This window comes from Centropristis striata, chromosome 8 (genome assembly GCF_030273125.1).
Source record: "Centropristis striata isolate RG_2023a ecotype Rhode Island chromosome 8, C.striata_1.0, whole genome shotgun sequence".
Lineage (NCBI taxonomy): Eukaryota > Metazoa > Chordata > Actinopteri > Perciformes > Serranidae > Centropristis > Centropristis striata.
The window spans coordinates 37388995-37405248 of record NC_081524.1 but is presented as its reverse complement, the minus strand read 5'-3'; the positions used below and the strand labels follow the sequence as shown (position 1 = coordinate 37405248).

At 36.2% G+C, this 16254-nt stretch overlaps 1 protein-coding gene across 1 annotated transcript in view; it reads left to right on the top strand.

The window, feature by feature from the left end:
* deptor (DEP domain containing MTOR-interacting protein) overlaps positions 1-16254 on the top strand; it is a 51810-nt gene that overhangs the window by 16253 nt on the left and 19303 nt on the right. Inside the window, exon 5 of the mRNA XM_059338396.1 lies at positions 7652-7830. Within this exon, the coding sequence (XP_059194379.1) occupies positions 7652-7830 (179 nt within the window). The remainder of the gene's footprint in view (positions 1-7651; positions 7831-16254) is intronic.

The following is a 16254-nucleotide window of genomic DNA, read 5'->3' as shown; positions in this document are numbered from 1 at the left end:
GTAAGTACGTAAGTAAACCTTATTTATATAGCAATTTTCACAGATAAAATCACAAAGTGCTTTACAGAAGATAAAAATAAAGAAATATGATAAGGGAACATAAGACAATTAAAACACAGTTAAAACTCAATTAAAACACAATGAAACGTAAAAATTATAAAATAATATGTACAATGCATGGTGGTCATTCAAATGCCAGTCTAAAAAGATAGGTCTAAAGGTGATTTTTAAAAGAGTCCACAGAAATAGCAGACCGAAGGGGGAGAGGCAGAGAGTTCCAAAGTTTGGGTGCCACATATTCAAATGATCGATCACCACATGTTTCCATACGTGAGAGTAAGAATTTTAAAATGAATCCTGTATGCAACAGGGAGCCAGTGAAGAGATATCAGAACAGGGCTGATGTGGGAGCATTTGTTTGAACCACTCAGTAATCTTGTGGCGGCATTCTGAATTGACTGAAGGCGGTCAAGAGCGGACAACAACTGTATAGATAAAACAGCTTTGACGAGAAATTACGTCACTGAAAATGAAAACTGGCAGTGTTTGCAGCTCATGTTGGAAGCTCATGAAGCTGAAATGTGGCTGAGAAGTGGGAAAATGTGGAAGTGTTTGCATTTATACACAATCGCCCATTAGGTTGGAAAAAAATATGTTTTTACCTCTTTCCATGAAATGATTGTGACAATGTGATTTATTGTAACAGAAAGTGTATACCTTCTCAAATCTTTATTAATCAATCTCTTCCAAACATATCACAATGAAAATGAAAATTGTGTCAGAAAACATAATTATTCCATCTTCATGGGCGACCATGTAAATATTCTCAGACGTTTGCTGTGGAGGAAACAGCGACAAATTTGGTCCAATATTTTCTAAACACCTGAACATCCACACAGTATAAATCAGTCAGGCAGTGGTTATTAAGAAACAATAAGCGTTCTTTGATACACATGTGCATGTCAAAACATGTGCTCGCAATGAGCTGAGATACTAACCCTTCCACTTCTTTTTGCTGGCACAGTTAAATTCCCACATTCTGTTTTAATGACTGTCAATCATTCACTAAAGCAGTAGTTCTCAACCTTTTTGAGTCGCGACCCCCAAATTTAACATGCATGTTGTCCGCGACCCCCGCTCACTGAACAGAATCTCACACGCACAGTTCAGATCATACAAAAAAGAAACAAAATGACCAAAAAAGACACAAATTGACCACAAAATGATCAAAAAAGCCACAAAATGACCAGAAAAGACAGAAAATGACCAAAAAAGGAAACTAAATGACCAAAAAAGACACAAATTGACCACAAAATGATTTTTTTTAAAAAGACACAAAATGATTAAAAAAAGACACAAAATGGCCTGAAAAAGACACAAAATGACAAAAAAAAAAAAAACACAAAATGACCAAAAAAAGACATTAAATGACTAAAAAGACTAAAACACTTTAACACAGTGGAGACAGAGCTGACTTCCAAAATGATTTGGCGACCCCCAGAAATCATCTCGCGACCACAATTGGGGTCCCGACCCCAAGGTTGAGAATAGCTGCTTTAAAGTGCTGTCACATGTCCCTTGAAGCCCGAGAGAGTCATCAGTGCCCCACCTTCATGCAAGACCAAATCTGAGAGCAGGTAAAAGCCTGGTGGTCCTCCAACCAGACCTCAGTGGGCACCACTCCAGCAGAGTTAGCTATGCTCACTGAACAACTACGCTGAGTGCATATCCAGGTCACGGCAGCTTGCGCCTTGTCCCACTTTCTCAGTTCTCATGATCCGTTTACATACTGTATATACAGTCTCAAGTCTTGCATAATCTACTGTTTGGCTCATGTGGTGCTACATGTTATTATTAAAAGCATTGTGCTTTACTTTGAATGCTTTACAGTCAATCCCTTTAAGCTAACGCAACATGATCTGTTGACTTAGCTTGTTTAAAAAGATTAAATGGCATTATGTACACAGCCACGTCTCATGGAACATTGTGTCCAGGTCTTTCAACATCTGGATTATGAAGTTTGCTGCTAATGTGTGCCATTATTCCACCAAAGCTCCTAATCAATCAAAATGACATCTAAACAAAATGATTTGTTCTGTCGTGTGTTGACTTTACACACATGACTGACTTTATTAATCCAGGGTGTGCACCTCTTCCCATTTTGTTATAATGCATTTAAACTACAGTTATATTTTTAACTCGACCCGGGGTTGAACTTTGAGGATACGGTGTCACCCTGGGACCAGGTTTAATGACGATGTAATTCCTTTCTTGAAATGTGCTCCTGCAGCTCTGGATCATCAGTCACAGATGAGTGAACCACATTGAGGGGATAGAACTGGCAGAAGGAACTCCAAAGCTTATTAAAAGCTGCAACAGATTTAGGTTTCATTTTGTTTAATTTCACATATCGTTAGCCTCATAGCATAATTGCCTAAGTCATTTTTTGGCCAAATTGTGATATCTGCCTAACTTTACTCTCCTACTACTGCTGTATTTTTCTGCCTTATTGCCTATGTACTCAGCCTATCAGAACACTTGTTAGAGTCCAAAATCACTTTCTGCCTTAGTCATCTCTTTGACATTGTGTGGCATTTTTGCCACTACATACAAACATGGCCAACCGCATGACAAAGAGGGTTCTGCTGACCACAAGTGAAGTAATAAGTCTTCTCTTTGATTCATCTGGTAAGGTAGTTCATGTTTCTTCAACTTTCTAGACAATAAATGTACTTTCAGTCAATCAAAGGGATTAGGAAAAGTGTGTTTTTACTTTTAATCACATTTCTGCAACATGTAAACGCTAGCAAAACACTTTTAAAGAGAGACTTGTAAAAAGATTTGTTTTGACTAGAAATAAGACATTTTGACAAGATATAAGATAAGTATTCTTGGTTAGATTTTGAGTTTTTGCAGTGAACCTGTTCATATTTTCGGAACAGCATTCAGTGAGCAGAAGTACTCTGTGTTCGTTCCAAAAAAAGACCAGTGTGATGTATGTATCGTTTTTTTCTTGTTTTCCGAAACGCTCAAATATGACTTAGGCAAATATGCTATGAGGCTAACGATATGAGGATCCTCATTCAGCTTCAGTAAAGTGGAAGCTTTTTCCCTGGGCTCTGGAGGTTTTCACATTAATGTTTTGCATCCCAAAAAATGTTAAATTGCCTCTCATAAAATGTATAAACAGTAGACCTGCTGATGCCTTGTCCAGCCAGACATGCTTGACTGAAATATGCTGGAAAGCAAATCTGCTTATTTGCTTTCCTGTCGAGAGTTGGATAAAAAGATCAATACCCCCTCTCATGTGTGTGTACAGTAAATATGCAGCTAGAGCCAGCAGATGGTTAGCTTTGCTAAGCTCAGTCCAAAGGTAACAGAATCTGCCTATCTGGACCTCTAAAGCTGACCAGTAAGACATTAACCCACCATCCATCAGCATTTTTCATAATTTATCTCCTGATCTGGTATGAATTTAAAAAAAAGTCACCTTCACTGCAAAAAAAGAAAAGTTGGGTGAACTCAAAATTTCAAGGCAACAAACTTCGATAACATTTTAAGTTGGACAATTAAACTAAATATTTTAAGTTTTGTTTTTGAGTTTGCTCAACTCTGAATTTCTCTGGCACGATTGTAACGCCGCTATGAAATGTCAGCTAATGTTGTGACCACAATTTTGAGTTAGCATTGATAGGCTAATGGCTACTAGCTGTAACAAGCAGCGCCGCTAGCATCAGTTAGCCGCTAGCATCAGTTAGCCGTGAGCATCAGTTAGCCGCTAGCATCAATTAGCCGCTAGCATCAGTTAGCCGCTAGCTTTCGCTAATGACTGAATTTCACAACAAAGAAATAAGAGTTAGCAGAACTATTGTCCCTTGTTTTGAACCCCAACTTAAAGATATAAGTAACAACAACTCACAAACTTTTGAGCAGACAACTGGCTTCCTTTGTTGTGCTAACTTACATTATTGCCCTAAATGTCAATAATTTATATTTCCAAGTTTTACCAAATTAAATCACTGTTTTAGGCCAAAAAATACAAACTGGCTTTTCTGCAGTGTTAATGGTTTCAGATTTTAAGATTATCCATTCACTGACAGACAGACAGGCAACACTGGTTCTTTAATCCAGTTAGGACCAGTCAAATTAGGTCACTGGTTGTTAAAGTTTCCTATCTCTGAGCCTAAATCCTTTGGGGAAAGGATGGAAAACAAATATCCAGTGTCTTTATCTGAAAACCATTCGTTTTCCATACTTTCAGTTCATGACATGTTCCTCTAAATCCCATAAATGAGATCTGCCTGGATTAAATTGGTTTGGTGTGTAGAGTCGACACTTTAGTGCAGCTATTCTCAACCTTGGGGTCCCGACCCCAATTGGGGTCGCGAGATGATTTCTGGGGGTCGCCAAATCATATTGGAAGTCAGCTCTGTCTCCACTGTGTTAAAGTGTTTTAGTCTTTTTAGTCATTTAATGTCTTTTTTTTGTCATTTTGTTTCTTTTTTGGGTCATTTTGTGTCTTTTTTTGGTCATTTTGTTTCTTTTTTGGGTCATTTTGTGTCTTTTTTTGGTCATTTTGTGTCTTTTTTTGGTCATTTTGTATCTTTTTTGGTCAATTTGTGTCTTTTCTGGTCATTTTGTGTCTTTTTGTGGTCATTTTGTGTCTTGTTTTGGTCATTTTGTGTCTTTTTTGGTCATTATGTGTCTTTTTTGGTCAATTTGTGTCTTTTCTGGCCATTTTGTGTCTTTTTGTGGTCATTTTGTTTCTTTTTTGTATGATCTGAACTGTGCGTGTGAGATTCTGTTCAGTGAGTGGGGGTCGTGGACAACATGCAACATGACTCAAAAAGGTTGAGAACTACTGCTTTAGTGAATGATTGACAGTCATTAAAACAGAATGTGGGAATTTAAACTGTGCCAGCAAAAAGCCAACAAAGAAGTGGAAGGGTTAGTATCTCAGCTCATTGCGAGCACATGTTTTGACATGCACATGTGTATCAAAGAACACTTATTGTTTCTTAATAACCACTGCCTGACTGATTTATACTGTGTGGATGTTCAGGTGACAGTGTCTGTGTGAGAGTGACGGGTGTGAATGTGTGGTTAGAGAGAGAAAAGTCAGCAGTTCTCTTCTGTGCTTGTGTGTACTTGTCTGATTTTGTTTGTTTGAGTGTGTATGTGTCATCTGGTGTCATCCAGAAGAGATAACACCAGCCGCTTCATGTAATCCTCTGAATTAAACACATTTCTAAATGAAACAGTAGAATGCCAGCAGTGAAACGCTGCCTTGGTTGTGATATTTTGTATTTTGCAGAAGAAACATTTATGAAATCTTATCCAAAACCACAGTTATTGTGAGTGAAGCAAAGGTTTTTGTTGATGTTAATACCTTGTCATCACGATAATATGATCTGTAGTTTTAGTGTATGAGGCTCGAGGAATAACATGGATTTAGTTTAAAGTTTCCTCTGTGGCTGAAGTGCTAACCCGGAGATAGTTACAGTGCAGTGTCTGTGCAGATTACAGAGTGGAGCTGCTGGTTTGGAAGATTTTCCCTGCTGGAAATTCCCATTTTAGAAATCTTCCTTTTCCCAATAACCCCTTTTTACTGAACCCGGAACACATCTCTTGGATAATTAAACGGCACTATAGGGTCATATTATGGCTATTGGTTATAAATTTTGCAGCGTTTCTTGAAACTCACATTTTTTTCCACTCAGATAAATTTGTTCTGTATATAACACGACCAGCCCTGCCAGCTGTTGCTATGGAGACATCAGCCAGAGCTGCAAAATTAATGTTGTAGCATGTTCACTTTGCTTTCCCTGATACAGTCTAAAGCACTGCACTCAAGATGCTAAATTGATTTAATCTCCAGAAACAAATTGATTGCAATTGCTGAATTTATTTCTGAATATATTCACAGTTCACATAAAGCGAAACCAATGACTTCAAATTACCATTAGTGGATTGCCATTTTTGATTGGATTGCTTTTTTAATGCAACTGCCTGCTCTGTTTCACTCTGAAGGTGCAGAGATCTGATACTCAGTACTGGTGCTATGTCATTGAGGTATAGGCCAGATTGAGTGTTAACCCTTTATCAGGCAAAGAACTATATTTGGTAACTTCAAATATTTCAAGAAAAAAGTTGCAAATTTACTAGATTAAAGTGGCAAATCTACAAGAAAAAAAGTCGCAGATTTAAGAGATTTTAAGTGGCAAATCTTTGCGAAAAAAGTCGCAGATTTACGAGAAAAAAGTGGGAAAAAAGCAACTTTTTTCTCCCAGATTCACCACTTTAAATCTCATAAATCTGCGCTTTTTTTTCTCGTAGATTTGCCACTTCAATCTTGTAAACTTTTTTCTCAAAATATTATTTTCGTATGTTTTTTTTTTTTTACACATTCTGGCTGTATGTAATATCCTCCAATATTCTCTAGGGTTGAAATTTGGAATTTGCAAGTATTTCAATGAGTGCCCTATTAAGGGTTAAAGTGGTGAATCTGGGAGAAAAAAGTAGCTTCTTTCCCACTTTTTTCTCGTAAATCTGTGACTTTTTTCTTGTAGATTTGCCACTTTAATCTAGTAAATTTGCAACTTTTTTTCTTGAAATATTACCTGAAGTTACCAAATATAGTTCTTTCCCTGATAAAGGGTTGAGTTATATCCAGTATTTTACACAAGAGGCAGACAGCCACACTCTCATTCACACCTACGGGCAATTTAGAGTTACCAATTAATCTAAGCTGCATGTTTTTGGACTGTGGGAGGAAGCTGGAGTACCCGGTGAGAACCCACACTGACACGGGGAGAACATGCAAACTCCACACAGAAGCAGTATTTTACAGTGGAATTATAATTCCTTTGTTCTTCTAAATACCCAAGTTTAAACTTTTGCATAAAGTTGCTCTTTAAATTTAATTTTGAATGGTGCTGACAGTGACAAATGCTGCAAAAAGTTCTGTGTGGGAAATATTTTAAACCAAAATAGCAGCCGTTTTGCACAAGACGTTTTTTTCAAAAACAAAGTGCATCCATACCAAGGTTATTATAGTAAACGAAAACTAACAAAATAACGAAAAGTAGAATTGAAAACACATTTTCGTTAACTGAAATAAAAATAAAAACGAGAGTTTTTTGAAAAACGATAACTAACTGAAACTGTATTTTGTGGTTACAAAACTAACTAAAACTAACTAAAATTATAGTGAAAATGTCTTTAGTTTCCGTCTTTGTCAACTTTTTTCATATGTAAACCTTTTTGGTTGATATGAAATCTATTTCATCTATTTGGTTTTATGACTTAATAAACTTATTGGGGCTGAGATGGATCAGACAAAGGAAATAAAGGCAACATTGATTGTGACCTTATTGAATCTGGCACCCAACAAATACCCCAATACAAAAAAACTAAAACTAATAAAAACTAAACTAAAACTAAGCATTTTCCGAAAAAAACAACAAAAATTGACAACGAAATTAAAACTAAAGCTAATAAAAAATCCCAAACTATTATAACCTTGATCCATACAAATATATTATTAACAGCTTTTTAAGTTTTTTAATTAAGTGAAAAAGACCATATCTGACGTGAAAAAGTGGTATCTTGACAATTAAAGTAGCAAAACCTTGCTCTCATCTCTCCACAGACTGATGAACACAGAGAATACCCTGTTACAAACCAGGGAGGAGGAGGGCGGGACGTTCGAGCGCGCGGTGGTGGCCTCTGAGTTCGTCGACTGGCTGCTTCAGGAGGGAGAGATGGCCACCAGGGAGGAGACGGAGCGGCTGGGGAGGAGGCTTCTGGAGCACGGCATCATTCAGCACGGTGAGGAAGACGGGGAAGCCGTTTGTGTTATCTACTGAAAACTGTTTGAATGACCTACAGCAGGGATTCCCAAAGTGTGGTGCATGGACCCCTAGGGGGTGCGCGAGATGAAAAATGTAATGGCGATCCGATAATTACACAATTACATTTTTCCCCCCACACAATAAAGAAGTGTAAATAAACATTTCCTTTGTAAAATGTAAAATCAAAAACTGTAATATTAATTAATAAATAAATGCAGGCTTTTCAAAATGCACTTCATCTTAAAATGAAGCGTATAAGAAGTTATCTTCTTCCATTTTTCCAGCCTGTGTTATGATGACGGGTTGTTTAGCTCCACGCTCATTTAAACTTGCTGCAATTTTTGTTCAACGCGGCTCAAAATATTATAACATTTTCCAACTTATGTGCTTTCTGCCTCTGATCCTGAGCCTGTCATCATCCTCTTTGCTCTTAAAAGTGGAAGCTTGCGCATAACTTTGTTGCATTATATTGAAACTGTGTTCAGGTTCATTCAAACGCGAGACTGCGTTGTTGTGATGGTGATTATTTAATTATATGTGTGTTCTCATTTGAGCATGATTAAACATGCTGCCTTTAATATGGCGATAAAAAAAGCTTATTGCATTTTGTTTTTTTAGAAGGTGTGGGGGACTGGGGGTGCATCAACACGGTTGGGACATAGAAGGGGGTGCACGGCTAAAAACATTTGGGAACCACTGACCTACAGTATCAAGCGCATACTTTTTTTTTATTGTATAGAAAATTTAGGATATTTAATCTAAAGTATGTCAACATTTTATGACTTGCTGGGTCGGTGCCCACAGTCTGACTGAAGGTCACGCTATTGATGGATTGATGAGCCGTGAATGACACAAGTAGTCACCTCTGCATGAACCTTAAGCTCTGCTAGTGGTGTCTCGTTTTATGCTCCTGGCTCTTTTTTAGGTCATGCAATCTGATAAGTGTTCATAGTGTGATTACGGCCCTATCTGCATACATAAACACATCCTTATGGCCCTATCTTAAAAATGTCAAGTTCAGTTTAACCTTGCTGCAGTTTTTATCGCAGAGGAGATCCAGCTGGTCACATTAGCATAATAGATACACTACTGGTCAAAAGTTTTAGAACACACCAACTTTTCCAGAATTTAATTGAAAATGATGCAGTTTAATGTCTCAGTGTACTCTGAAATTAATGCACATTTGCAAGATTTAAAATTCTTTATTGAGCATGATAGTGTTTTGAAAGTTAAAAAAAAAGATTCAAAATCACATTTTATGTTGGACTAAAGGACTAAAAAAAGACACAAAATGACAAAAAAAAAGACACAAAATGACAAAAAAGACACAAAATGACCAAAAAAAGACACAAAATGACTTACAAAGACATGGAAAGAATTGAAAAATGGACAAAATAGCCCAAGACTCCATAGAGTTAAGTTGTTAACCCATTTCTTGTTCCCTGAAAAAGGCCTACTTGTATAATTCTGAAATGTACATTATTTTTCAGTTTTGGTTAAGCTTACCTTTTTTTATTTACCTCTGGCAGTTCACCACTTACCTTTGTACCCTTTCAAGCTGTTCATTTGACTTGAACTGCTTGAATTTCAATAAAAAACTGGAAAAATTGGGGTGTTCTAAAACTTTTGACCGGTAGTGTATACAAAGATCTAACCTGGATAACAGTATTACACCTTTCTTTTAAACCAGTCTCATAAGAATGCTTGTATTGTGGTCAACACAATCTGGCGCTTAAAACCAGTTTTAGCCCCTAGCCGATCTTAACTGACCCACATTATATCTCACACTGGCTGGGATTGTATTTCACTAGTCTTGATTCTCAGTGTCTCCTCTGCCTGACCTGACCTGCCGACGTCCAAGAGTGAGCAGACTTACTGAATGTTACTGAGTAATAAACACGAGAAAAATGTGACCTGAATGTCACAGAGAGGTCAACAAGTTCCCCTGGCTGTAGAGGCTGGAACCAGGACTATCATGTTATCTGGGAATATGTGATTTATATACACTTATTTGTTTGTATATGTTGTTAGTTCAGCTTATATAAAATGGAAGCAGAAATATCTGATTCATGACTGTTTAGTTATTCATGAATCGCTAATGAAACTTCCAACAATGAAAGCTGACAAAAAGTGTAAAATATTTTCTGTGTTGGTGCAGGAAACTGGAGAGGAACTGGAAACCAAAGTGTTTTTCTTGTTCATTTCAGAAGAGCATTAATACTTCTGCTTTGTGTGCAGAGTAATGCAATATGTAACTCACAGCTGTGAACGTGTGTTTGCAGCACCTCATTAAATAAAGTCAATTAAAGGCATAATAAGCACCAGATGTTTCAATACTTTAGTTTTCAGCATTAAAATAAAGGGCATAGAAAGAATGCTGGACCACACCAGGTTATTGTGTGCATGTATACTTAGATGGCCAACATTCTCCCCACTATAGTGAGTTTACATTTTTAGATTTTTCTTCGACAGCGAATGTTGATGGCGAATGACTTCCTGTCAGGTCACCACATGACATGAAATTAGATTTTACGCCGATGTCTGTGGTGCACACCCGCATCTGATTAAATAAGGATGTTTATTAGTGCAGAGATGTCACATGACCTCAGTGCTGGAGGGGGTTTTCATTTGAATACACACTGTTGTGCAGATTTCACTATGATAGTCTGAAGATAGGGTTTGTCTACAAAAAGACAGAATAAATATTAAGTTTAGGCACTGCACATGTACAATATACACTACTGGTCAAAAGTTTTAGAACACACCAACTTTTCCAGAATTTAATTAAAAATTATGCAGTTTAATGTCTCAGTGTTCTCTGAAATTAATGCACATTTGCAACATTTAAAATTCTTTATTGAGCATGATAGTGTTTTGAAAGTAAAAAAAAGATTCAAAATCACATTTTATGTTAGACTAAAGGACTAAAAAAAGACACAAAATGACCAAAAAAAGACACACAATGACAAAAAAGACACCTAAAGACACAAAATGACCAAAAAAAGACACAAAATGACAAAAAAAGACACCCAAAGACACAAAATGACAAAAAAAAGACACAAAATGACTTACAAAGACATGAAAAGAATTTTTAAAAAATTGACAAAATAGCCTAAGACTCCATAGAGTTAAGTTGTTAACCAACTTATTGTTCCCTGAAAAAGGCCTTCTTGTATAATTCTGAAATGTACATTATTTTTCAGTTTTGGTTAACCTTACCTTTTTTTATTTACCTCTGGCAGTTCACCACTTACCTTCGTACCCTTTCAAGCTGTTCATTTGACTTGAACTGCTTGAATTTCAATAAAAAAATGGAAAAATTGGGGTGTTCTAAAACTTTTGACCGGTAGTGTAGATAGCCTTCATCACAGCTTGGGGTTGACATGTGGAACTACTTACAGTCTTCATGTGTCCATAAGCAACAAAACACAATAAAAATACCACTGCCACTTCACCAAGTTCATGTAATAGAGTGCTTCATGATGGCCTCATAGTGTCATCACCCTGTGGAAATCCTGATAGTGGATGATATGCAGACTTTGCTCTGTTCTTATCATCATACGCCCTTTAGTTAGAGTTGGGAGAGCCATTTAAACTAATTCAGTTTAGTTGATAATGTGTTTACAGGCCTCCAGTTCCCATTAAAAAGTCATTATAAACATGCTGGAGAGGTAGAGATAACTAATCTGTGTTTCTGCTCTATGTTGTTGCTGGGCTGGGCTGCAGAGGCCACACATTCATACATTATTATGTATAGAAGGCAAGTCTGGATGGATCCACATTGTGTTTGGATTTCATTGTTTACTGTCTGTGGGGACAATATGGCAGCTGTTTTGCTACACCAATACATCCGACCAGCTGGGATTAGGGAAGAAGCAGCTTTCAAACAGACCTAAAAGTAGAAGTTGCAGATAATGGACATACTGTAAGTAAATTATGAATATAAATAACAACAATGTTCAGAACAGATTTGCTGTATTTGCTGTGCCAAAGACAGTGGGCCAAAAGCAGGCTGTTATCATACTGGGCAAGGCTTTATCCATTCATTCATTATCCGTAAATAGGGTTATAATTAGGGTCGTGGGAGCCGATCCCAGCTGATATTGGGTGAGAAGCAGGGTTCACCCCGGACACATCACCAGACTATCACAGAGTGTAGCGGCACTCCGTTTGGTCTTCCTTCTTAACTGCGCCACTTCTATAGTCAGTCGATAAAAACACTCTTTTTCCACGCGAGCGACGAGACATGACAACTTCTTTGTCTTTTAAAATGTTTAAAACAACAAAGTAAATTACAAGTCTGACGCACAAAGTCAAAAGACTGTCTTGCTTCCACCATGTTCTGACTAAAAACGAAACTTAAGATACACAGTCAGTTACCATAGTTACCACTATATAGTTTATTGTTTATTTATTGTTAAAAAGATCCCCATTAGCTGTCACCAAAAGTGGGAAGAGCTAGTCTTCCTGGGGTCCACAAGACAAAACAAAAATCACTAACAATTAAACATTGTAGACATTATTATATACATCATCAGAAATCATTCCGAATAAGTTATTACATTCATATCTATGACATTAATTCTCACTTTCATACAGTAAATATGTTAATTCACTACTCACAAATTTAAATAGTGCATTCTCAAGTAATAATTAAAAGATACTTTACTATTCAGTTCACGTATATTCAGTGAGCAATTATTCCAATAACTGATAGCATATAGTGACATCACAATGTAAAATTTAAAGCATAGAAACACTTTTAACCCTTTAAACATTTCTAATTGTATATTTTAAACTAACATACTCTTAGCATTGCATGAATTACAATGAAATTATTATCATTCATTTTTAACTGTTTTTAACTTAAATGATTATTGATGAACTGGCCCTTATTGGCCCTTACACAGAGAACCATTCACACCTTACGTCACCAGTTAACATAACCTGCATGTCTTTGGACTGTGGGAGGAAGCGGAGAAAGCCAATGCTGACACGGGGCGAACGTGGACAGTTTATCTTGTAAAGGCTGTCCCATAGTGTGTTTTTTTCTTTTGTCACGTATAATAAAAGGATTTTGCTAGGTTGACAATAGCCTTGCGCCCACAAAAGCACATCAGCTAACCACAAACCCGGCTTGTGCTTCTTACTGTACTGAAGGTTGATAAATTAAACAATAAATAAATGACGACACAGTAGAAATACACTAGATTATTAGCATGTGGCTGTACATATTGATCATCAAGACGTCAGGCATACAGTAACGGTGTGACAGTCACTGATGTTGTTTCTTTGTACAGATAGCAAATTGACATTTGATAGAAAAATGAATGTTGATAAAAACTGCCTGACAAAGATATGGGTCAATGACATATAAGGATTGGCTAGATGTCAAATGGTGTAACCACAAAAAAAAAAGATCAATATTAAATACTTCATCCACCTACATTGTATTTTATATTAGTTTTATATATTAGTGGACTTAAACATTTAATTACTTCATTTTAAAAAACTTATTTTTAAAACCATTTCTACATTTACACATTTTTGTCAATATTGAGCAAAACATATTCTTAATACAACCATTTTTTTCTAACGTTTTGACAAATTATGTAAAATTTGTTATATACCATAGTGTTGCAATGTAAACGTGGATTGGATTTTTTTTTCTAATTTTAGTTCACATTTACTTTCCTGTATATAATTACATTTTTATGGGAAGAAAATTACTGGTTACACCAACTGACACTGTGTTAGATCACGTCATATAACAATCTGTCCTTGTACCTTGCCATTCAAATAATAGGTTAAAAAACCCAAGTGTTTTCTATTGCCAACAACCCAGAGTGGAAGTAGGGGTTTCATTACTGATCCTGTATGAATGGGCCTGGTAAGTCATCTAGAAATGATGTCACAGCACAGCAAGTTTGTATACAGCTGACGTGAACTTACTTATAAATAACTAAGAAGGTTTGTGATGTATGTAGCTGAGTAGTTGATGGACTAACTTGTGCGTTTCCTGTGATTTATCATAAATATTGTAGTATATAGCAGTAGTTCTCAACCTTTTTGAGTCGCGACCCTCAATTTAACATGCATGTTGTCCGCGACCCCCACTCACTGAACAGAATCTCACACGCACAGTTCAGATTACCAAAAAAAAGACACAAAATTACCAAAAAAAGACACAAAATGACGAAAAAAAGGAAACAAATTGACCACAAAATGACCAAAAAAGACACAAAATGGCCAAAAAATGACACAAAATGACCCAAAAAAGACACAAAATCACCAAAAAAAGACACACAATCACCAAAAAGACACACAATCACCAAAAAAGACACAAAATTACCAAAAAAAGACACAAAATTACTTAAAAAAAGACACAAAATCACAAAAAAGACACAAAAGGACAAAAAAATCACCAAAAAGACAAAATTACCAAAAAAGACACAAAATGACAAAAAAACCCCCACAAAATTACCAAAAAAGGAAACAAATTGACCACAAAATGACCAAAAAAGACACAAAATGACCAAAAAAAGACACAAAATTATCAGAAAATGACACAAAATGACCAAAAAATGACACAAACTGACAAAAAAAAGACAAAAAATGACCAAAAAAGACACAAAATTACAAAAAAGACACAAAATTACAAAAGAACACACAAAATTACAAAAAATGACATTAAATACCCAAAAAGACTAAAACACATGAACACTTTAACACAGTGGAGACAGAGCTGACTTCCAAAATGATTTGGCGACCCCCAGAAATCATCTTGCGACCCCACTTGGGGTCAGGACCCCACGGTTGAGAATAGCTGGTATATATGATAGCAGCAGGGCTTGAACACTGACAGTTACACGTGATTCGGTCCAGCTGGTCTTATCGGCTCCGTCGAGGTGGCTGAGGTCGTCGCTCTCCGAGGTCGCTTTATGTTTGTTCAGCTCAGGTGATCTCGGCTCAGTGGACAGTTTGTTTAGTGCTGCTTAGTTGAGTTCAGAGTTTCAGGCTTGGCTGAACTCAGTTCAGGTTCAAATATAAGTCTGTGAGGGTTTTTTAGCCAATCTGACTTGTGGAACAAATCATTATGTATTTCCTTAGTTGATAAATGAATTGACTTGTGAGATATTAAGAGTCTGACTCACAACCAATATACAAATTTAACATGGAAATAGGGGTGTGCCATATCGTATCGTTCACGATAATATCAGTATTTTTTTTATGGTTAAAGAAATGCATATCATGATATTGACAACGTTCCTACTTCTTGATGTAGTGGTTAAAGTTGTTTTAATCACAAAAAGCTACTTACTCCCTCTCGCTAAACACATGCAGCTTTCAAAATAAAAGCACAGTGTGTTAAGAGAATCCACCACATAATTTACAAGAAGACTTTCAAAATAAGATGCCTTAAATAAAACATACAAGAACCTTTATTCTTCTTTACAAAATTTCATTAAAATTTGCCCCCGGAACCCCTAAATGGTTATTTTTATTATTTGCTCATACTCAAGAGTTGAGAGTAAATTTTTTGTATTTGGCTACTGTTGAGATTTGCTCTTCAAACTACATGTTAGATTTTTATTTATTCATACAGACTAAACAAATCATATTTTCTATGTCTTTTTAAGTATTTCCTAATATCGTCAAGTATATCATTATTGCAAAAATAGCCTGCAATATCGTGATATTCTTTTAGGGCCATATCGTCCACCCCTACATGGAAAATAGTTTGAGTTATTAAAATATGAGAAGTCCATTTCCTCTTGCTGTTCACCTTCTTCATCATTTATCTTAACCTCCTGTGACCCTGCGTCCTCATATGTGGACATTTCATTTTAGGTTTTCTGGACCTTATACTTAATTCTGCTTAACTAGAACTATGCACTCTAGAATAAGAACAATACATCAATCAGTGTAAAAATCAGATGGCAGCATCTTGGTAAAGTCAATTAACAGCTTTTACCCAGACAAAAGTGGACCAGGTACCAAAGCTGATCAGATTTTATGGCTAAAACTTGTGTATTTGTGCTTAATAATGTTTGTAGTTTGATGTTCTGTGCAAGTTTGATTATTTTTAGCATTAGCACCAAGTTCCGACTCTGCTAATCAGGAAGTATTCATTTGAAAACGAATAGACTTTTACTATCATTCTTCAAATGAGAGGATGTAAATGTAAGGAAATAAAAAGTTTTATTCACTGGTGAATTAATTGCGTTGTACAGTAAAATGAACCCATTATTTTTTTCAGTTTTTGTATTTATCAGGTCCTACAAATCCAGAATATCTAGGAGAAACTAACAATACATACCAAACAAAAGCTTGGCTCTCAGGAGGTTAAAGAAGAGACACTTGGTTTGTTGGCGTCTGTCTTATTTCTTTATCTCTCTGT